At 20.1% G+C, this 25,149-nt stretch overlaps 5 protein-coding genes across 5 annotated transcripts; 2 read left to right on the top strand and 3 right to left on the bottom strand.

The window, feature by feature from the left end:
* Nucleotides 1–731: 731 nt before the first annotated feature.
* Nucleotides 732–7,658, bottom strand: PGAL8A_00423000 (conserved Plasmodium protein, unknown function; the record flags this gene model as incomplete). Its single annotated transcript, XM_028672952.1, has 1 exon — nucleotides 732–7,658. One exon carries the CDS (start codon nucleotides 7,656–7,658, stop codon nucleotides 732–734), a length of 6,927 nt encoding a protein of 2,308 aa, XP_028529454.1.
* Nucleotides 7,659–9,384: 1,726 nt separating this feature from the next.
* On the top strand, nucleotides 9,385–13,382 carry PGAL8A_00422900 (Ran-binding protein, putative; the record flags this gene model as incomplete). Its single annotated transcript, XM_028672951.1, has 2 exons — nucleotides 9,385–9,437; nucleotides 9,872–13,382. The coding sequence occupies 2 exons, from the start codon at nucleotides 9,385–9,387 to the stop codon at nucleotides 13,380–13,382; spliced, it is 3,564 nt and encodes a 1,187-aa protein (XP_028529453.1).
* Nucleotides 13,383–14,549: 1,167 nt separating this feature from the next.
* Nucleotides 14,550–17,729, top strand: SET4 (SET domain protein, putative; the record flags this gene model as incomplete). Its single annotated transcript, XM_028672950.1, has 1 exon — nucleotides 14,550–17,729. The coding sequence occupies one exon, from the start codon at nucleotides 14,550–14,552 to the stop codon at nucleotides 17,727–17,729; it is 3,180 nt and encodes a 1,059-aa protein (XP_028529452.1).
* Nucleotides 17,730–18,134: 405 nt separating this feature from the next.
* On the bottom strand, nucleotides 18,135–22,130 carry PGAL8A_00422700 (helicase with Zn-finger motif, putative; the record flags this gene model as incomplete). Its single annotated transcript, XM_028672949.1, has 1 exon — nucleotides 18,135–22,130. The coding sequence occupies one exon, from the start codon at nucleotides 22,128–22,130 to the stop codon at nucleotides 18,135–18,137; it is 3,996 nt and encodes a 1,331-aa protein (XP_028529451.1).
* An 868-nt stretch (nucleotides 22,131–22,998) lies between these two features.
* On the bottom strand, nucleotides 22,999–23,533 carry SNRPD3 (small nuclear ribonucleoprotein Sm D3, putative; the record flags this gene model as incomplete). The annotated part of the gene is made up of 3 exons (XM_028672948.1): nucleotides 22,999–23,172; nucleotides 23,288–23,368; nucleotides 23,438–23,533. The coding sequence occupies 3 exons, from the start codon at nucleotides 23,531–23,533 to the stop codon at nucleotides 22,999–23,001; spliced, it is 351 nt and encodes a 116-aa protein (XP_028529450.1).
* Nucleotides 23,534–25,149: the final 1,616 nt, after the last annotated feature.

The following is a 25,149-nucleotide window of genomic DNA, read 5'->3' as shown; positions in this document are numbered from 1 at the left end:
ATATAATGATGATTAACATTAAAATGAACAATTGACAAAAAAAAAAAAAAAAATATCTTTAAAAAAATTTTGACAAAATTTTATATAAAATTCTTATAAACAAATATTTATAACTATTTTTTAATTAAATATCTTAATATCATAGTAATTATATGTCTTGTATTATTTTATAATAACTGTTCTTCATGTTTATATTAACATTTCTTAAAAATGTCAAAAAGTCTAACCCATGGAATTTTTCAAATTTATATATATATAACTTTATAATATTATTTATTATATATGAAAGTAAAACATTTTGTACTAATAAAAATTTTTATCTTAAGTTTTATTAAAAAAATTAAAACCGTTTCTAATAACATTTTCGTTATTAGTGTTATTACTTTTTCTATTCTCTATTCGAAGTATTAAAAATCTTATAAATGTATGGTGTTAAAAAAAAATTAGAATGTTTCAACTATTTTATTTTATAAATTATTTTGAAATTTTAATAGTAACACATATTATTATTTTGATTATTTTTCTTAATAATGAAAATTTAATTTAGTTCTGTATATTTTTTTTTATTAAATTTTGCAAAAATCATTTTCCATATATACACTTATTATATTTTTTATTACATTCTTGTAAAATGATGCTATTGAAAATAGGAGAGAATTTTTTAATAAAGTTATTATTCTTTAAATTTTCGTAATTTTCACCCTTTTTTATATCTATTATAATCAAAGGGATTATTCTTTATCATTAAGAAAATTTTTAAAAATACATTTTTTTTCATTTTTTGAGTGGCGTAATACATACAAAATATTCTTATCATCCATTATATTCGTATCTGGCATAAAAATTTGAAACACTTTTAAAAAATCTTGCTCATAGGTAGTTAGGCCAATGGATAAGCATTCACAATACATATTTAATGAATCTTTTCTTAATTTATATTCATCTAGTGATAATAAATCAAAACTATTATTACATTTTATGTCATAATTACCTACAGCATTTATTTCATTTAGCAAAAATTTATGATGCAATAACTCAGATAATAATTTTAAATCTTCTTTGGTTAGCTTTTTATTTTTTTTTATTTTCCTTTTTATTTTTTCTATTCTCTTTTTTCTTTTCTTCCCTAAAAGTTTATATTTTATATTTTCTTCGAAATCACAATAATCATGAATATACTGATTATTTTCATTCAACATATCTTTTAAAAAAATATTTTTTCCTTTTTTATTTCCGTAATTATTATATACAATTTTATTTAATTCTTCATTTTCCATACTATAATTATCTTCATAATTATCATTTTTAAAATTTTTATTTTTGATATCTTGTTTATAAATATATTTTTCTATTTCATATTCATTTTTTTTGGAGTTTTCTATATATGTTTCTTTATTTTCGTATTCATATTCCTTGCCAATTTTATCATAATATTTTTCGTCAATGTAATAATTTTCATTAATGATATTTCTAGCATATGTATTTCTATTTTTTGTATTATATATATTTTCTACCATTTTCTTCTTTCCTATTTGTTCTTTCTTATTTTCTAATTTTGATTCTCCTTTTATTTGATATTGTCCTTCTTCGTCAATTTCTATTATTATTTCTTCATTTATTTTACCTAATTCTTCTTGATACTCTTTCTCATTCTCTTCCTCTTCATCAATCTTTATTATTTCTTTCTCTTTGTATTCTTCTTTATATCCCTCTTTTTTTTTTTCATTTTTTAATTCTTCTCCTCTTTTATCTTCAAATTCTTGTTTTTCTTGTTTACCTCCATAATTTTCTTCTTCATCCTCTTCTTCATCCTCTTCTTCTTCTTCTTCTTCTTCTTCTTCATCCTCTTCTTCATCCTCTTCTTCTTCATCCTCTTCTTCTTCTTCTTCTTCTTCTTCATCCTCTTCTTCTTCATCCTCTTCTTCTTCTTCATCCTCTTCTTCTTCCCCTTCCTCTTCCTCTTCTTCTTCCTCTTCTTCTTCTCTTTCTTCTCTTTTTACTATTTGTTCTCTTTTTACTATTTGTTCTCTTTTTACTATTTGTTCTCTTTTTACTCTTTCTTCTCTTTCTTCTTCTTCTCTTGCTTCTTCTTCTATTTCTTCTTCTTCTTCTTCTTTTTCTTTTTCTTCTTTTTCTTCTTCTTTTTCTTCTTCTTCTTCTTTTTCTTCTTCTTCTTCTTCTTCCTCTTCTATTTCTTCTTCTTCTTCCTCTTCTATTTCTTCTTCTTCTTCTTCCTCTTCTATTTCTTCTTCTTCTTCTTCCTCTTCTATTTCTTCTTCTTCTTCTATTTCTTCTTCTTCCTCTTCCTCTTCTTCCTCTTCCTCTTCTTCCTCTTCTTCTTCCTCTTCTTCTTCCTCTTCCTCTTCTTCCTCTTCTTCTTCTTCCTCTTCTTCTTCTTCCTCTTCCTCTTCTATTTCTTCTTTTATTTTTCCTTCTTCCTCATCTTCTTCCTTTTTGTATTTTTTCTGTTCCATTTCTACTACTTCTTCATTCGTTTTATCCCAGTTTTGATTTTTTTTATATTTTCGTTCTTCAATTTCTATTATTTCTTCATTTGATTGTTCTTCATAATCTCCGTTTTCTTTTCCTCTAAGTTCTTTTCCATAATATTCTTCTGATTCTCTAAATCCATCTTGTTCTTCTTCAATTTCTATTATTTCCTCATTCAAGTGTCTTTCTTCTTCCTCTTCATAATCTTCGTCATCATCTTCGTCGCCATAATCACAATCATATGTCCCTTCATCATTATTTCTACTTACATCTGTATATTCTTCATTATATTTTTTAAATTTATTTTCTAGATTTTTCTCTTTCCCATTTTCTTGTTCTTCAATTTTTGTTACTTTTGTTTCTTTATTTACTTCTCTTTTATCATAATATCTTTGCTCGTTTTTTTTTTTTTCTATTTCTTCCATCTTATTTTTTTCGTTTTCAGAAATGTTTGTAATAGATTCATCTATTACATAAACAATTTTTCCATCTATTATTTCCATTTTTTCTTTAAATTCTTTATTAAATCTTTTTTTTTTTCCTTTTTTATTCAGAATTATTTTTGTTTTTTTTTTCTGATCTCTTTCAAAGTTATTTAATTTTCTTTTTATTATAGGTGTTTTATCATTAAAATAATTGACTTCATTTTTATATTTTTCTTTTACTTTTTTGTATTTCCCCTCTTCAATACATTTTGCTTCAAAAATGTTTTTTTTACTTATATGACTTTCTTTTCCTCCCTTTTCTTCTATATAAAGTTGATCACTACGCAAATAGTAAGTATCTTTTTTTTTCTCATTTGTTTTATTTAACTCCTCTTTAGAATAATTATGAACAGTGTTTTTACCATCACAATTAAAGAGTTTTTTATTTTTATTTTTTTTTTTTTTAAATATTTCTACAAAATATATATTTTTGGAATGTTTCTCAATTAAAAAATTTTTAATGTATTCTTTATTCTCAGATGAATGAATTTTTTCTTCATGTAAATAGTTTACACACATTTTCGTATTATATATATTGTAAGTTGATTTATCTGAGTATAAATCATATATATAGGAATTTATTTTTTTTTTAATTTCATCTTCATCATCATTTTCACTTTCATTTTCATTTTCTCTTCTACTTAACTTTTCCATTATGCAATTAATTGTATATTTTCTTCTTTCTAATTCTAATATATTACTAATTATACCTTCATCCTTATTTTCCAATTCTATTGTCCCTGTTATTATATTTGCATCATCCTTAATTTTTTCAAATTCAATTTTGTTATATATATCACTTTCGTTTTCGCTATCATTCATTTTCTCTAAATTAATTTTCTTACAAATTATATTTTCAATTTCATTTATTTTTTCAAGTTCACTTTTATTACATAAAACGTCTTCATTAATATTGTCATTTTTATTTCTTTTTTCTGATATTTTTTTATTTGGAATTACATTTTCAGCTTCATTTTTTTTTTCTAATTCACTTTGATTAAAAATATTATATTCACAAATGATTTCATTTTTTTTCTCCTTCTTTGCATTTTCATGTTTGTTAGAAAATTCTAATGTATTCATAAAAATATCTTCTCTTATTTTATCTGTAGTGAATTTATCATTATTAGTACTAACACGCTCTCTATCTAAATCTATTATACTATTATTATTATTATTAGTCGTCTCATTCTTTTTTTCTAATTCTGCGTCATTATATATTACATATTTATTTTCATAAACTTTATCTACATCTATTATGTAATTAATAATTTTTTCTTTTTTTTTTTCTGAAGATAATGTATTATTATTTATGTTTTCTTTTTCATTATATAAGTTTTTTATTGTATTTTTATTTTTTATATTTTCATTTTTGTTTTCTAGTTCTACCTCATTATAAATTACACAATTTTTTTCATATAAGTCATCTAAATCAATTATGTTATTAGTACTTTTTTTACTTCTATTTTCTAAATGTACTTTATTATAAATTATATATTTTATTTCATTTATTTTATCTAAATCAATTACATTATTAAAAAATTTTCCATGTTTTTTTTCTAATTCCATTTTATTTCTAACTCCTTTTTTACTTTCTTTTTGTATTAAATCATTTGTTTTATTTTGACTATTTAAATTCTTAATTTTATTAAATTTATCAATGTTATTTATATTAGGAAGAGAAACATACAAATTATTTTGAAAATTCGTGTTATTAATTGGCTGAAAACGCGCATTTGGTAAGGTGGTTCTAGAGTTAATTATTATTTTTCTTTCATCATTTGTTCCATTTATAATTTTTTTATTTATTTCATTTTTTCTGACTATTTCAATTTTTTCACTTACACTTAACTTATGTCTATGTTTCCAATTTGCATCATTAATTGTATCAATATAATTGGATTCATTTAATACATTTTTAAAATTATTTTTATCTCCTTCCTCTTTTTGATTACAATAATATATAATATTTTTATTTGAATTATCTTGCATATATTCATTAATACTTGATGTTACAAAGTTATCATTGAAACTTTTCATATTTTCGGATAAATTTCTTGTTATACTATCATTTGTTTCTTCTAATTTCACATTTATATAATTTCTATTTATTTTATTTTCATAACTTTCACTTCTTATGTTTTCTTCATTTTTAATAAAATTATTATTTGCTTTTTTATAAAATTTAAGGGTGTTTTCCTTGTTCATATTATGTATATTATTTAATGTTACGTTTTTATTATTTATAGCATTTAACAAATTTTCGTTTCTTTTTACTTCATCAGATAAATTCCCATTTATATTATTTTCATTATATTTAATATAAAAATTATTATTATTATTATTACAAAAATTAAAATTTTCTTTAAAATTTGCAATATTAAAGTGTTCATATCTTGAAATTGCAACTAATACATCATCATTTTCATTATCTTTAAATACGTTTTTTACTATTTTTGCCCGTTTAATGTTATTATTACTCAAGTTGTAACACAAACACTTTTTTTCGTTTATAATTTTCATATTTTTTTCCTTATTGTAATTAAACATTGATTTTTCATTATGAAACATTTTATAGTTGAAATTAACACACCTTTTATTAATTTTACACATTTCACCATATTGGTTTTTAAAAAATTGTTTTTTAATAGTCATTTTATTTACAAATGGATTATATCTCCTACTTTTACTATGCACATATTCCTTTGTATAATTAAAGTTATTATATCTATTTTTGTAAAATCTACTTAATCCTTTATTGAAGAAATAATTTTTCTTAAATGAATAATTAAAATTGTTAACTTTATTATTATTTACTTTACCAATGTTACTATCATAACATAATTTATTATAAAAATAATTTTTTTTTAAGTAAAAATTATCATTTTCTGTTATATTTTTATTCAATAAACAATTTTCTAGGAGAAAATTATTCGTCAAAGGTGAACCACTAATATTATCATTTAAGCAAATTTTTTTTTTTTTTTGTAATTTATGAACTGATGAATAATATGTTGGTGTATTTCCTTTTATACATGGAATATGGGAAGAATTGTTATTATTTACATAATTTTTATTAAAAAAATATTTTTGATTATTGATTAGTTTTTTGTCATTTATATAATCATTTATATAATAATTGTTTTTATTTGAAAGATTGTTGTTGAACCTCTTTTCTTCGTTTTCTGATTTCCTATTTAAGTTCATATATTTCTCCTTATTAGCCAAAATACTACAATTTTTTTGAATATTACTAATTTCAGAGTCATCGCATTTATCTTCATTTGTTTTATCTAAATCAGTAAAATATTGACGATTTATGCTTGAATTACTGTTCTTTTTATTTTCCTTAGAAATATTTTCATCATTTATTTTCTTCATATGTGGATAAACATTATTATTTATTAATGAATCACTTTTGAGATATTTATTACCTAATTCATATATACAATTATCTTCATTAATTGTGCAATTACCAAAATTTACATTTTCATCTAATATATTATTCATTAAATGAGGATACCTGTCTACTGTTTTCTTTAATTTAATATTATTGGGATTACTTTTCATATTATCACTATTAATTTTTGTGCTATCAAAATGGCCTTTCATTCCATATAGAGAATTACAAGAATTTATACATGTATCTGGTTTCGTAAAATTGAAAACAATATTATCATTCTGAATAGTTTTTTTTTTACAATTTGAATGTTCCTCATGGTTATTTGATATTCCTGATAACATCTTAGTGAAATAATTTTTTAATAAGAATTTTTCATAATAAAATACCTTTTCATCATAAAGATTTTTTTCAATATTTCTGTATCTATTTTTTTCATTTTCACAAATATTTTCCTCTTCAACATCTTGTTCCTTTTCTGAAGCTTCATCTGTTTTTTGTTCTATAGGATCTTCTTCTATATCTTTTTCTTTTCCTTTATCCTGATCAATTTCTCCGTCTTCATCTTCTCCTTTTCCATCATCCTTTTCTTTCTTCTCTACTTCATTTATATCATCTTTATCTTTATTACTTTCTGAGTTTCTTTCTTTTTTTTTTTTTTCATTTTCATTGTTCTCCTTTTTATTTTTATATAAATTAACATTTTCTCTTTTTTTCATGTGCTTAGTAATTCTAACTAAATCTGTATTATCAAAATTACGACTGTTTTCTGTTTTATAGTTTTCTTTTATGATTTTCTGATGTTTTTTTAAATTCTTATTTTTAGAAGATTTATTATCTTCTATACCGTTCAAATTATTAATACATCTATTGTTTCTATCATCTTCATTATTAAGTATTTTTTTATTATATTTTTTATTTTTTGCGTTACTTATACACTCTATAGAAGCAGAAGAATGTTCACTTGAGAAATACTCATTATCTAAAAATTTATCTCTATTTCCTTCATTATGTTTAAGTGGAGTATTATAAAATGACTTCAAAGATTTATAAAGGTTTTTAGTATAATCATAAAATTTTTCAGCTTCCTTAAATAACTCATTTTTCTTTGATATATTTTGATTTGAGGTAACTTTATTCTTATTTGATGATTTTTTATTTGTTGCTGACTTATCACAGGAACTTATACCATCATTAACATTTCTATTTGCATATTTTGAATAAAAAGATCCAAAAAAATTGAAATTACCTTTTGTTACTTCAGGTCTAGGAGAATTATACATAATTTTTAAATAAATGTTTTAAAAAAAAAAAAAAAAAAATTGCCAACAAAACAATACAGTTTTATATTTTTATTTTATTTCTTTTTTTATTTGTTTATAATAATTGTTTTTCATCATTTTTATTTGTTTTTTTTAATGGTATTTTTCATTTTAATTTACTAAAATATATGTATCATTATATAAGCAAATGTATTTCTAAAAATGTATTACAAATATATCGGTTTATTTACTTTTAGATTTGTATACAAAAAAACATCTTTATTTTAGAAACTATTTTAAATGCATACATATGTATATTTACAATATCATTTCATTTTTTTTCTTCTATAAATTCATAATTATGCAAATAAACACAAATATATAAATTTAATATTTTATTTCATAAATTTTATATATGCATCTTTTTATTACATCTGTTTTTTTTTAAATTAGATATATGGTGGATTATAAAAATAAATAAATAAAACAATAATAGTTAATAATAAAATGATAATATATTTTTAGATATAATCAGACTAATACATTATGCAGTTACACATTATTAGCCTCTTAATTGTAATCATAAAATTAATAAATTTATTTAGCTTGATTCTAATAGAAAAAAAAAAAAAAAAAAGAAAAGAAAAGATTCACTGATTTAATAAACACCTTATGGTTATTTAATATTGAAGCTAATTATAATAGCATTAGTATCATATTTATATATGCATAATAATTTAAAAATATCTTAAAATTTTTATAATTTATTTAAAAATAAAAAAGTATGTAAATAAATTAAAAATATTTAAAATTCTACAAATTTATTGATATAATACAATAATGCTACTATAAAAAAAAAAAAAAAAAAAAAAAAAATTAAAAAAAAAAAAATTTTAAATATGTATTTTTTTTAATTTTAGATATATAAAGAATAACAAAAAATTTTTTTTTCTTATTTGTTGTATATTCTCTTAAAAAAATAGATTCCCATGAACACATAAAAAATTAAAACATTCCTTAAAAATATTTTTTACTAATATATGAATATATATATATTTATACATACATATATATACTAAAATTTTTATAAAAGAGTATTTGTATTTTATAAAATACCCTAGGATAAATATTATTTTTTTTTTTTTTTTTTCAGTAATTAAAAAAAACAAATACGCACACGAAGATATTTTTATATATTGTTTCAATATATATTTTTTTTTTTTTTTATAATTACAGAAAATAGTATTTATCGAATATTTTAGTAGATTTTTATGTATATATTTTCTTTTATATGATAATATATTAATTTTACGTTACTTTTTGAAATTAAAAGTTTCAACAATTTTTATTAATTTTTTAATTATATCCTAAAAAACGTTTTTTAAAATATAATATCATACTAATGTATGAAAAAAAAGAAAAAAACGATAACAAAAAGATAAATGTAAAATAACATAAATTTCATAAAGGAAAAAAAAAAAAATAGTATGCTTTTTATATATACGAATCGAAATATTCAGAAAAATTTTAAATATTATTTTATATTATAAAATATTTAAATAAAAATGTTGATAAATTAAAAGATAATAAAAAATTTTATTTATATGTGCAAATGTATACACATACATATATTATATAATTAAAATCTATTTTTTTTAAGGCATATCTGAACATAACTATTTATTTATATTTTCTTTTCCTTTTTTTTTTTTTTCTAAATACAAAACTTCAATAATTTTAATCGAAAATGAGTGAATCTGAGTTACAACAACTACAAGTTCTTTGTGAAGCTATGTATTGGTAATTAAAAAAAAAAAAAAAGAAATTAAAAAAAAAAAGAAATGAAAAAAAAAAAAAAAAAGATAGAATAAAAAGGAAGTAAAACAGTAAAACATATAAGAAAATAAAGGATATAATTTAGTAAATACGGTGGGAAAAAATGAAATAAGTTGAATATAAGAAAAAGAAAATATAAAATAAAGTAGAATAGTAAAAAGAAGTAAAATATAAATAAAAGCTGAAATTAAAAAAGAAAAAAAATAATTAGAAAAAAAAAAGGAAAAAAAAAAAAATGAATAAAACAACCTGATGTATTAGAATATATGATTTTTTAAAAATATGAATGAATATACATAAATATTATATATTATAATATATATTAATATATGAACATAACTTATGCATTTTCATTATATATTTATAATTTTTATTATTATTTTTTTTTTAATATATAGCGGTAATAAGGAAGAACAAAATCAAGCACACACAATTTTGCTTCCACTAGTTAACAATGTGGGAAATGTAAGTAAATTAAAAAATATATTAGGAAGCACAAATCATGTTCATACTTTAATATTTACTACCTCTGGTCTTCTTCAATTAATAACAAATGAATGGAATAAAATAGAACAGAAAGAAAAGGATGAATTAAAAGAATTTGTAATATCTTATTTATATAATAAAGGAGTAGATTTATTAAATTTATCAACAAATATTTTAGGAAATTTTGTTAGATTATATGTTCGTATTGTAAAATTATCATGGTTAGAAAATACAAATTATGCACTTATAACAAAGCAGGTGGAGTATTTTTTAAATTCTATAACTAGCCATTGGATTATTGGTTTATATATTTATGCAGAGTTAATTGAAGATATGCATCCACAATGTGGAGTCAATTCTGCAAAGAGCAGAAGATGTGCAATATCTTTTAGAGATTATGTTTTAAAAGATATTTTTAAAGTTGGTATTGAAACATTAGAAGAGTTCGTAAAAGGAAGTATAAGAATTGAATTAAGAATTGAAGAAAATAGGTTATTAATAAAAGTGTTAGAACTAATTTACAATAGTTTATCTTTTGATTTTATGGGTACTATGATAAATGATGAAAGCTCAGATGAAAATATTTCTTTAATGATACCACAATCTTGGGATATATTTAACGAAAAAAATATTCCCAAATTATTTTTTGATATGTATGAGATATGCATGTCAGAAGAAGAAGATATAAGAAATTGTTGTGGAAAATATTGTTTAAGATCATTAATATTACTAGGGAGTTTAAGGAAAACATTTTTTTCAAATGAAAAACAAAAAATACGCTACATGAATGAATTTTTAAGTGGAATTAACAAAATTATTGAAAAAAAAATTGGCTTGCATGATGAAGATTGTTTTCATGAACTATGTAGATTAATTGGTAAAATAGACACAAGTGTTAGATTACAAGAATTAAGTACTTATTCTAATTTTCTGACATGGTGTCATAATATATATTTATTTACAATGGATGGTATGAAAAATTGGAAGTACTTGTGTAATAGCAAGCATTACTTATTAGGTATATGGAGTAATATGCTAAACATAATTCCTGCAAAAATTATAAAAGAAATTAATAGTAGAACTGATGAAAAAGAATTACTCAAAGATGTTCTAAGTAATAAAAATATTTTTGTAAAAAAAAATGCCATTTCTAATAACTTTAATAATAATGATATAGATAACAAGTATTTAATTATATGTGATTACATTTACGATATAACTATGGTTTTTATAAATAGTAGATTAGAATTAGCTAAGTATATATGTGAAAAAGGAGAAAATTGTGACATAGAAAATCCTTTATATAATGATGTTCTGAGAAGTGAACAGTTGGAACTGATATCTAATTTATCTAAATTACAATATAATTTTATTGGTGCAAAATTATTATCAATTTTTTATGAATTAAAAAATAATCATGAAAATAATCTTATTAGTAAAGCAATATTTATAGAGCAAACTACATGGTTAGTTTTTATTATCGCTTCTATTATTTCAAGTAGTGCTGTTTCTAATATGAAAAGTGTCAATTTTAATAACTTCAAAATAAATTCAGAATTATGTTTTTTAGTGTTTTCATTAATGGATCAAACAAATAAATCAGTGGAAGTTTTTGAATATTTAGAATTTGCTTATTTAAATTGTTTAGAATTATTTAAAAAAGTTTATATTAGTGGAAAAAAAAATAACAATTTTTTAAAAGAGATGAAATCGGTTGCTTTAAAAATTATATCTGATAGTTCATCTTATTCAAATGCTAATAATGATCCTATGCAACTATCAAACATTAATAATTTTAATAATTCTTCATTTAATAATAACAGTAATTTATCTTTTCCTACAACTACTTCAAATAATGCAACTAATATGTTAAATAATAACATGAACAGCTTTATTTCTTCTTCCTTGATCTCTAATCAAAATGACGAAGAAAATAATGACCCTTTAATAGAATTAATTATTAGCAAAATATTGTTTAACTTAAATAATAGAGTAGAATATGAACAAATAATTAAAAGAAGTTTAGATTTATTTCATGATCTAGTTTCAGGAATGAATATTATTTGTTTAGAAGATAAAACACCTAAATTAATTGTATTTGCGAGACTACTTTTAAAAAATGAAAAAATATTAAAATTGTTGCATAATAGAAATAGTAAATTTTTGGAGATTTCTAAATATTATAAATATAGGACTAATTATTATTTAATATTAACAAAATTACTATTTATGGAACAAAATCTGATGTCTTCATCTTTTGAAAAATACATATCACCAATTAATAATTTATTAGAATGTATTAAAAGAGAAATTAGTATAAATGGAAAAGATATTATTTTAAAAAATAATGAAATTAAATTAACATTTATAGGTGCTTTAAGAGATTTAAGAGGTATATGCATGGCATGTAATAATGTAGAGACATACAATATGTTTTTCAATTTCTTTATAAATAGCTACCCATTAGAAGATAATCAAATGAATATATTAACATCCCTTGTTGACGTAATATGGGATTCCTACGATATTTGTGTTCCTTTTCTTAAATTTATGTGTGAATTTGTATATAACAAATCTCAAAGAATAACCTTCCCTAAATCATCTCCTAATGGAATTTTATTATTTAAAGTGGTTTCCAACATATTAATTATAATTTCTAACAATTTATTACAAAAAGAAAAATTCGTAGATATATACAAAGAGAAATATAAAATAATATCTCTTTTATTAAATATGTTCAATAACTGTTTAAATGGTGATTTTGTTAACTTTGCCATTTTTGATTTGTACAATGATGATATATTAAACAACTCTTTAAATTTAGCATTAAACATGTGTTTAGTAATTCCTACTAATGATCTTTTATCTTATATAAAGCATTTAAAACCATATTTTTCATTTCTTGATTTAGTTACTAAAAATTTTTTTCAAAGAATTTTAAATTTGGAATTTGAGCTTATAGCTGATATTATTCATAATGTAAAAGAAGGATTATGTTCTTTTGATTACACAGTTTCAATGACGTGTTGTTCAATTTTGGATAATATTGTTACATATATTTTTACGAATAAGAAGAGTTCTACTGAACAAGGGCAGATAATAAAAAACTTTTTGGAAAGTCAACCACAAGCTCTTAAAGAAGTATTGAATTTGATGTTTCATTTAATATTAGGAGGTGATTTTGGTAGCACATGGAGTATGTCTCAACCATTATTAGGTCTAATTTTGTTAGATGCCCAAGGATATTTCAAAATTCAAGAACAATTAATTTCTCAACAAAGTGAAGAAAAAAAACAAAAATTAAGACACAGCTTTTGTAAATTAATGGATCATATAGAATCTAATTTAGCTCCTAGCAATAGAGAAAATTTTACAAGAAATCTTTATACCTTTGCTCAAGAAATAAGAAACATTTTAATTTAGAAGAAAAGAAGAAAATAACTGGTTGAAATTATATTAAAAATTTTTAATTTATCTATTTCTTTTTTTTTTTTTTTTTATCTTAAATAATCTTTTAAATATACATCCAATTTATATTTTTGTTTAAAAATTCTATTTTGCTCTTTTTTTTTTTTTTTTTTTTTTTTTTTTTTTTTTTTTTTTTTTTTTTTGATATTTTGCATTAATTGCTTTATTCTTTGTTCACTAAAAAATATGAAAAAATAATTTTCTTTTTTTAAATTAAGAAACAAAAAATATACACGAGTTGTAAATTTTAAGTTCCTTTTAATAAATAGTTTAATTTTTATTATTATTTTATTTTATTTTATTTTTTTTTTTTTTTTCTATGTCTCTTACATATCATATTATAATAATAATTAACATTAAACATATATTATTTCATTTTTGTTATTTTGACAATTGAGGATTAGTAAGATTTTTCAATTTTTAGAAAAATTCGAAAATAGAAAAAATAAAGATAAAAATAGTAGACACTATTTTCATTAACTAATATACAAACAAAAATTTGGTCATTTGAAATATATAATTTGTTCTTTTTTTAATAATTTTCTTATTTTAATACAAGAATGAAAAAAAAAAAAAAAAAAATTTAGATATATAATTACACAAATATCATCTCATAAAATATATTGAAATTTTCCTTTTTTTAATTTGAAGATTAAATTATGTTAGAAACATTAATTGAATATATTGCAACAATTGCAATTGTTTTAATATATTTGTATATTTTAAAAAAGTGAAATATGAAATTATGTTGTATAATCTCCATTTAAGGTTTTTACATAGAATCTATAGAAAATAAAAATAAAAGTAAAAAAATAAAATTAATATCTATATAAAATAAGAATGAACTAATATATATATATGATAATATATAGATTATTTAATATATATAATTGTTTTTTTTAAAAAAGCTTTTGCTATATAAAAAAAAAAGAAGAAATAATAAATGAGCACTTAATATGCATAAATACAAAAAAAAAAAAAAAAAATATAAAAAAATAAAACAAAAAATTTAGATTATAGAGATATATTTTTCTTATTTATTTTGGGGATCCTTTCTTTTGTTTAAGATTATAATTAAGGAAAAATTAAAAAAAAAAAAAAGAAAAACAAAATACAATAAAAATGTCTAAGTTAAGTAAAATATTAGAAAATAAAAAAGAAATAGGTTTTTGTTCTTGTGTAATCAAAGTACAAGGTAAAAACGAGAATGAGAATAAGAATAATAATAAAAAACAAAAATCTAAAACATGGTTGGATTATTTTAATGATATTGTATCAGAAGATCTAAAAGTTTTAATTAAAAATGAGAATAATTTAAAAGTAAATAAATATTTAAACTTGGAAAAAAATATAGAATTATCAAAATTAATGACATACCAAAATTTGAATGTTTTACTTGATAATCCTTTTGATTTTAACTTAGAAAAAATTTTTCAGAATAAGAAAAAAAATACTAATTTAAAAATTAAAAGAAGTATCTCTTCGTGTGAATCTAAAAAAAAAAAAAGTACGACTTCTTTTGATGATTTAATATGGAATAACAAGCTAAAAAAATATATCAATTTAAATGATTTACAATTGCTTCATAATGTGCAAAGTGATTCAAAAAATAAGAGAAATAAGTCTTGTTTAAGTTCATTTAATCATAAAGCAAATTTTGAAAAAGAATTCTGTGAAATTCATAGGCAGCAAATTCACATAAATCAAAATAGGTTAAATAGTCTACAATTAAAGAAGCCTACAAATGGGAATAAAAATCAAAATGGAGGAAGCAACTCCTTTTTTTTAATGAAAAATAATGCTAATAAAAATAATTTTATAAAAAAAAATCAGATAAACGAATTCGATAATAATATAAATCTAAATATATCTCAATTATATGATATAAACGAAATAGAACAGAAAATAAAAAATGAAATTTTAGCTGAATCAGAAAAAATTAAGTATGTAACAATTAAGCAAAACCATAATAAATTTTTTTTGATTCAAGATGAAAAAAGTGGAAGAAATAAAATAGTTGCTAGTCAAAAAATTGATATTGGTGAAGTTATTTTCATTGAAAGTCAATTTTTAGAAACTTCTATTTTGTTTAATGATTTATGGGATACATTCAATAATTTAGATAACGAACAAAAAAGAAACTTAGATGAAATTAGTGAATTTATGAATATTGAAAGAATATATAAAAGAAAAAATAGTGAAAATAGCTTAAAGCACAAATGCGATATTCATAACAATAATAATTTCTATTTATATGAAGAAGGTATCAATAATTTGAAAAATGAAAACCATAATAAATATTATTACAGGAAAAATGACATAATATACAAAGAACACAATGAAAATGTAGTACAAAATAATATTCTAAATAGTAATACACATGAAAATGATAATATGGAATTTTTCAATGATAATTTTATAAATAAATTAATAAAATTTGAAATATTTACTGATATACTTAAAAATTCTTTTATTTCATGTAATAATAGAACTAAAGTAATGCTTTTTAAAAATGCCTCCTTTTTAAATCATAACTGTTTCCCAAATGCGAGTTACTGTTTTATAGACAAAAATAAAATATGTTTATTAGCAGTAAAAACAATCAATATGTATGATGAAATAAGAATTTCATATATAAATGAATTATATTCTTCAATTGAATATAGAAAAAGTAAATTAAAAGATATGAAAAACATGAATTGTTGTTGTAATCGCTGTTTACAAATAATGGATGAAGAAAGGAATATTTTGTGTGCTGTGTGTAAATATTCTTATGTTAGTAAAAAGCTTAACGAACAATATATTAAAATAATGGAAGAAGAAAAGGAAAATTTAACAAAAAGCCGAAATATAAGTACATTTGAGCATGTAGAAGAATCTGAAATGACAAACAAAAAATTAAATAACTTCACTTTTAATATAAATAATGAATTAAATAATTCAAAATATTTAAATAAAAATTATTATATTAAAAATATGATAGAAAAAAGTGTAAATGACCATACTTTAATGAATAAAGGTGTAGTTATTAATGAACGCAAAGACTCAACTCATAATTATATAATTTATGAAAATTTAAATGATATTAATGAATATCATAAAAAGTCAAATGATTGTATTGAAGGATATGAGAATATAAATGACAACACGAATACTAATGACTATGAGAGAATAAAAAACTACAAATTTACTTCATCAGAACCTTATCATCATTTAAATAAAGGATTAAATAAATTACAAGAATTTCAAAATTATAAAAATATTGCAGATAACAAAGTAGAAAGCAAAACTTCTGATGAAAGAAATATAGAAAATTTTTTAAATGATGATAGTACAGGGATTTTTTTTTATTCACAATTTAATGATAATACAAATGAAATGAAGTTTTATACTAGAAAAAATAGTGAAGTCAAAGAAGAAAAGAATTGTCGCAAAATATTCAATTGCTTAAATTCTACATTTTCTTCAAAGAATAATTTTAAAAATCCTTTATATCCATCCATGGAAAAAGAAAATTCATATGACCAAATAAAATCAGAATCATATCTAATAAATAAAGGAATAAACGAAAAATTAGTGGATATTTCAGTTTTGGAAAAAAATGAAAACTTAGATACTAATTTAGTTAATATATTAAGCATAAATTATGTAAGAGAAAAAATAGGGTATTGCAAGTTTCATAATAGTGGAAAGTGGGTGTGTGATACTTGTAATGATACTATCTCAAATTACGCTATGCCGTTAGACAGTGAAAGTTGTTTTATACAGGAGTATAAGATTATAAAAGAAAAAATAAATAGTAATAAATTTGATATTGAATCCATTGTAAATAACGTAGAAAGATCGTTATTATATATAGTAGGAATTCTAGGAGAGAAACATTGGTTATATGCATCATTTAATTATATTATAGCAGATTTATGTTTTTCACTTTATAATTTCAATTCATTAAATAAAAAATATTTATTAAAAAGTTTTAATTCATTTTATAATTTTTTGAATTTTATTCAAATGAAATGCCCCCAGGCAGTTCATACTGATTTGGTTCCCTTAGCTTTAAAATTTTTAATTATTTGCATATATACAAGTAATTATAAAATATTTTATAAATTTGTTAAGTCAGGATTTTTAGAATTAATTAAACAAAAGTATGGTTCATGGGACATCTCTTATATATCTCTGCTTTACTGTTTTAAAATATGTTCTGAAAAAATTAACAACAGTATTTTAGTAAATAGAAAAATTATTTTAATGTTAGCTGAGTTTGCTAAAATAAATATGCTAAGAAATCATTTTAATTAGTAGATTTAATATTAATTAAAAAATAACATAAAACAATAAGAAAACATACACATATATATTTTATATGGGCGATTAGTGTCCATAAAAAATGTTTTGCATGGCTATTTTTATATATTTTTTTTTAAATATGTTCTGCTTGTGTTTTTTGTTTTATATATATCATGTTTATAAAATAATTATTAATATATAATTTATTTTTTAACGAAACAAACATGATTTAATAAAAGAGTATTATTTAACAAAATTATATAAATATAATAAAAAAGCATAAATTATAAAATTAAAAGCAAAAATATCATAATATTTATGGAAAAAAAAAAAAAAAAAAAAGAAAAGAAAGAATACATTTATTTAAATTTTAGTAAAAATAAAAAAATAAAATAATGTAAATCATAAGACATATAATTACTGTAAATATAATGATGTAGTAAAAATAATATCCCTTCTTAGAAGGTTTGATGTTTCTTCAACTTTTTGTGCTAATTCAATGTTACCAAGATATAAAAATGCAATTTTGACTTTTCTGCATAGATCATCTAAACGTAAAATAGATCTGACTATTAAACCCTCTTCTAATTCTGTCTGTTCTAATAATTCAGCAAAAGATGCCCCAAGAGCCCACTTATATGCAATAAACATTATTTTAAAATTACACAACTTCCAGTGATCTTCTGAACTTACTCTTAAGCGAATTACCTTATAAAATTCTTCAAATTTGCTATGAATATTTGTTAAAGAAGCTTTGACATCTTGCAAATTTACAGTTAAATCAGGTGATTCTTCAATTTTCTTTTCTGGTGCAACAAAACATGATAAAACAGCTGCTATTTCTGGTGGATTCAATTTATTCAAAAGATTTTCAAAAATAACCTGAGTTAATGTAATTTCATCAGTTAAAGTAATATAGCTAGCTATTTTCCCCTTTATTGTTAAATTGTTTTGATCATCAATAAACGAAAAATGCCTTAAGACGTTAAGTTTTCCTTCCATATCTTCATACAGATTTAATGATTTTGCATTTATATTCTTCTCTATATTTTCAATGTCATTCAAGCAATCATTTTTTTTACAAACTAATTCATAATGTTTTTCTTTTAAATTGCAATTGTAACACTTAGATTTTTTCAAGCTCTCTAGATAATCCGTTTGGTTAATCAATACAGAATAAAATTCGCATTTAAGTGCTTTTAACACTTTCGATAAAACAATTGGTTCAAAATTTTCTTTTTCTATTAACCTGTCGAGTTCAAGGGTATATAATAATAAATTTTTTGGATTATTCAAGAGAGATGTTGTTTTAACATTTGGTAATTTTATTACAGTATTAGTTATAATAGAAATATTTTCAATACATATATTTGAACACAAAACAAAATGTTTTTTGTTACCATCCGTATCAAAAGAAGAATGGTATATAATTTTTATATCATTTTTGTTTCTTCTTTCAGAAAAAATATTTTTGTAATTTTCGTACAAGTTTATATTTTCTGAAATACTATTTGAATAACTTGCATTATTATTTGAATTATTTTTATTCTCATGGTTGTAACTATTATTATCTTTTTCCTTATCACAATCTCCCATTTGTAATAGCATATCTTCATAAGTCATAAAGTCTGGTAGAATAAATAAAAAAAAAAACCTCTCATTTGATTCATCTTTTTCTTTATTATTTTGAAAAAATATGCTGTTCTGAGCAAAATCTACTTTATCATTTTTTTTGTTACTTTTTTTATCACATCCCATATAAATAGCATAAACAGAACTATGAAGGATGCTAATATTGTTTAATAACATTACTCTTCCAATTACAAAACAGTTACTGTTTTTCATATTATATAATTTTTTATGTAAATCTAAACCAATAAGTTTCAATTTATAATCAATTTGAACGTAATTTTCTATAGGGGGAATTATGTCTCCTTGCATGTAAATACATTCAACTTCTTTTATATTTTGAAGCAACCTTTTCTTTCTTTTTAGGTCCTTCTTAAATAATGGAATTTGTAAAGCTCTACAACTTTCTAAAAATGAACTAAATAGCATTTTTTCTATGTTTATTTGTTTATTTATTAATAGCTTTAAAATCATATTGTATGTTACCTTAAATTTACTTTTTAAGCTAACAGCTTTTTGCATCATCATTTCTGTTAGTTGTACTTGATCAGGGATATTATCACAACAAAATATATATACATAACCATATTTATCTGATGATCTTCTACCTGCTCTTCCTGACATTTGAGTGTACTCTGATGACGTTAATATTCTCTTCTTTAAATGATCATGCTTATATATAGATGTAAAAACAACTGATTTTGTTGGCATGTTAATACCCATAGCAAATGTCTCAGTTGCAAATAATACTTTTATTAAACCTTTTGAAAAAAGAATTTCTACTATTTCTTTTAAAATTGGTAATAATCCACTGTGATGTATTCCTATTCCTTTTTCCAATAATTTACTTAAATTTTTTATTTGATTTAATTCTCTGTCTCGTGTGCACAGTTTTGATATAGATTCTTTAATAAATAGGTGAACTTTTGATTTTTCTTTATTATTCAGAAAATTTAAATGTGGCATACATTTCGCATAAGTTTCACATTTAATTCTTGAGAAACAAAATAAAACAACGGGAAGCTTATTGTCTTGTTCTAATTTTTTAATTAGAGTCTGCAATTTTTGTATTTCTGTTTTCATACTTGCTTCATTAAAAAATGTTTTCTGTTTTCTTTTCTGTTTGCAATATTCATAATACCCTTTCGTATTATCAGTCTCACTTTTATTCTGAACGGGCTTACTTTTCGGATCATAGTTGCTTTTTTTTTTGTACTGCAATTGTTTTTGATTTTTACTTGCTTCTTCCTTTTCTCTTATTTTAATGTATATTTCTTTAAATGAAGATGAATAAAATTTATTTTTTTCATCCATTATTAAAAAAATTGAATCATACGCATATATATAGTGTAATAAAGGCACTGGTCTTTTTTTTGTAGATATTGAAATCACTTCTTTTTTTTTAGTAAAACCTACCCAATCCGCAAATTCCAAATAATTGGGAACAGTTGCACTTAATAGTAAAATTTGAACATGATCTGGTAACATAATAATAGACTCTTCCCATATAACACCTCTATCTTCATCATTAACATAATGTACCTCATCAAAAATAACACAGTGAATATTGTTGATAATTTTATCATTTAAATATAATAAATTTCTTAAAATTTCTGTAGTCATAATTATACAATTAGCATTTACATTCATCTTTACATCTCCTGTAATTATTCCTACATTTTTAAAAATATTTTTGAATTCATTATATTTCTGATTACTTAATGCTTTAATAGGGCTTGTGTATATAGCTTTTTTTTGTAATTTTATGGATAATGCTATTGCATGTTCAGCTATCAAAGTTTTACCAGCTGATGTGTGAGCAGCCACAAATACATGTTTAAAATTGTTTAAATGATTGATTGACCTTTTTTGAAAATCATCTAATTCAAAATCATAATTTAATAACATATCATTTTTAGAAAAGTTGGAGACATCCGAATGATTGTCTTCTATTACCCATTTTTTTCTAATGTACTTTACCTTCGTTTTTTCTTCATTTATTTTTATATTGATATCATCCACTAGTTGAAAATTTTCCTTATCATTAAAATTATCTTCCTTAGATGATTTTAAATTTTTTTCATCATTTAATTGGCATATGTCCTTTGAGTCTAAATTATAATTATCTGATTTTGTAAAATTTTCATTGTATAAATTTATTTCATTTAATTTATTTTTCATTGTTTCTTCATTTATATTATTATTGTTGGATTCGTTTATGTCTAAACTTTTTATTTCATTAGTTATTTTTGACTTGAAATTTGGTGGATTTACATAATCGAATGAATTAGAATGCTTAAAATTAAAATTTTCATTTAAACTTAGTTTTTCATTACACGGTGCTTCATCATTTATTGCTACACCTGTTTCACAATAGTTTAATAAAGAATCATTGAAAATAAAATCGTTGACATCATAATTTTGTAAAATATTACTAATAGAAAATTTATCAGATAAATCATTTACACTATCATTCATTAAATCATTTATATTAAAATTTAATCCTTCATTTACAACGTTAAATGTACCATTCGTGTACAAATCATTCTCTTTCAAGTTTTCTCTTTTTTCAAAAATATTTTCATTATTATATTCTTTTATGTCATAATTATAAAATTCATTCTTTTCTTCATTTATTTTGTTCTTTTTTTTTTCTTCTATATTCTCTTCCTCTTCTTCACTCTCTTCCTCTTCATCTTTCTCATCTTCATTTTCCTCATCTTCATCTTCTATATCCTCATCACTAGTCCAAAAGTCTGATAAGTTAGAATATAAATATGCCATCGTAATAAATAAAAATATATAATATACAAAAATATAAAAAATTTTAGGTGTTTAACAAATAATTTGCTTTTATCAATATTTTTATAGTGTTACAAGTATATACAAACACTTTTTTAATTTATTACTAAATAAAAAAAAAATTTAATTAAATTGAATTCTATTTTTTTCATTTAAATAATTCATCCTTAGGAATATTTTTTTTTTTTTTTTTTTTTTTTTTTTTTTTTTTTTTAACATTAATTTTCGTACTTAAAAAAAAAAAAAAAAAAAAAGATTTATGAGAAAAAATTATATAAAAAATTAAATAAAATAAAAAGTGAACTTTTTTTTTTTTACTTTTAAGTATAACTTTATTTTCATAAAAATCCAAAGAAAATTATTTTGTAAAAGTTTTCTTTAAAAAATGTTAATTATTTACATAAATAAGCATTATCCTAATCTTAGTAAAAGGTATAGAATTTTTTTGATAAAAAAACAAGGATTTAATTTATTTTTTAAATTATTTACTAGAACTTACATTAGTATATTTTTTTTTATAATAAAAATGAGACGGTGTTAAAATATTACAAAAAGATAATTATTCTCTATTTTATTTATACTTAATAATAAGATGTAGTATATATTAGTAAAACAATGTTTTTCTTTTTATTATTTTAAAAGACAAAAACTCATTTTGTAAAAAAGTATTAAGAAATCTATTAATCATTTTTTTTTTATTTCATTAAAAAAACAATTTTATTATTTTTAATTCTATATGCAAAAATGTTTTTAATATAAAATTTTTAAATACAATAGAAAATTAGGAAAAAACAAGAAAATATTAAAGAAATTAAAAATAAAATATATATACGTATGAACAGTTTATAAATTATGCCTTTATATCTTTGTTTTTTGAAGCTATTCTTGCATGAACTTCCATTGCTCTTCTAATTGTTGCAAAATTTGTTTTGGTTTTTGATTTATTTATTTTAAATATAGGAGCGTATCTTAACATATCAGGAAAAATCATAAAACATACACTACCACCTCTTATATAAACTTGCTATAAAAATAAATAAATAAATATATAATATTAATTGATAATAAAATATAAATTACATTTTTAAAATATATTTATAAATTTTCATGTATTCATTTTTTTTTTATTTCTTTCTCACTTCTAATAAGATCTGTTTTCCATCCTTTTTAACTACTGAAACATTTTCAAGTAAACAGTTCATGTTATCTTCTGCAAATAACTAATAAAAATAAATATTTATATAAATATATTATAAAAAATAGATAAGTAAAATATTTTAATGTATTACTAGTGTTCCTCTATACAAAACTCCAGATTGCGTTTCTACAGAAATAGTATGACCTATTCCTTCATGTAATAATTTTATTGGTACACCAACCGACATCTTTATAATATATATATATATATATGTATATGTTTTCTTATTAATACATCAACTTTAAAAAAAGAAAAAAATATAATTGATTTATTTTTTTTTATTTATTATTTCATTTAAGAAATAATTCTCTAGAATTTCAAAAATAAAAAAAAAATGTTGCTTTTTCAAAAAGTTCCATAATGCAAAAATAATTGATATTTCTAAAATACGTTAAATAAGATTCATAAAATATATTTAAATCATAGTTTCTATAATGAAAAAAAATATTTTTAATTCATGTTTAAAATTTAAAAAAAAAAATTATATAATATGGATGGATATCGTAGGATTTTTTTATATTTTTCACTTATAAAATATGCAAAATAATAGTAAGGAAATATAAAAATGCTTTTTATTAATTATTAAAAAAAAAAAAAAAAAAAAAAAAAAAAAAAGTAAAAACTTCCTAAATATTTTTTTGACTAAGTTGTACACATATCGAATTCCTGTTATTCTTATTTTTATAAAAATAATTTACTGAATTTTTTCATTTGCAATTATATATTCTTTTTTATCTATATTATTTTTGAGGATTGCTCAAATTTAAATTTAATAATTAATTTTCTAAAACAAAAATTTACAATAAAAATATGTTTATATTAACTAAGAATTATTTAAAGAATATTAATTTTAAAATCGGTAATAAAAGAATAAGTTTATAAAAATTTTATTTTTATATGGCGGAGTATTTTAAGTGATAAAAAAAAAAAAATTATTTCTTTAAAATACAAAATAAAATTAATTTTTTCTCATCAAATAGCTAATTAAAAATATCTTTATATATATATATATATATATATATATATATATATATATATTCTAAATGTATAATTGTAAAAAAAATTAAATTCATTAGATATAAATCAACAAAAAAAAAAAAAAAAAAAAAAAAAAATATATGAAACATCAAATAAATTGAAATATGAGCTTATTAAAACTTTATATTTTTTTTTCTATTTTAAATAAAAAAAAATATATATTCTAATAAATACTTTAAAAAGTGTGCAAAAACAAAATATAACGAAAAAATAAATTACATAAAAACTATTTAAAATTAAAGAAATTAAAAAATATATAATAAATAATACGTTTAACTTATATATATATGAACAATAATTATTTAATTTATATTTATACCATATCATTTACTTATTTTACTTTTATTTCGTGTTCAGAAAAAAAAAAAAAATCTCTTCCTTACACATGCACTTGTATGCTTTATGATTTAAATAATTTTATTATTACAAAATAAAAAAAAAAAAAAATAAAAAGTATTAAAGCTCATACATTTGTATTTATTCGTACATATATAAAATTCTTAATATATATTTCAACAAAATTGTAAATATTTATTTACCTAAAAAAATTATTTTAGACATAATCATTAAATAACTTTTTTTTTTATAGATGTACATTATTATTAGTTATTTTATTTTTTTTGCTTTTTTATTTAATTTTTGTTATTTTGTTCATAGTCTCATTTAATACTTTTTTTCAGTTACAAAATGTTGTAATTCCCTTAATCTATATAAAATTTACTATTTCATTTATATAAATGAAAGTTTGTATAAATGTATAGATTA

Source organism: Plasmodium gallinaceum, assembly GCF_900005855.1.
Source record: "Plasmodium gallinaceum strain 8A genome assembly, contig: PGAL8A_v1_119, whole genome shotgun sequence".
Lineage (NCBI taxonomy): Eukaryota > Apicomplexa > Aconoidasida > Haemosporida > Plasmodiidae > Plasmodium > Plasmodium gallinaceum.
The sequence above is the reverse complement of the archived record's forward strand: the minus strand, read 5'-3'. Positions and strand labels throughout refer to the sequence as shown.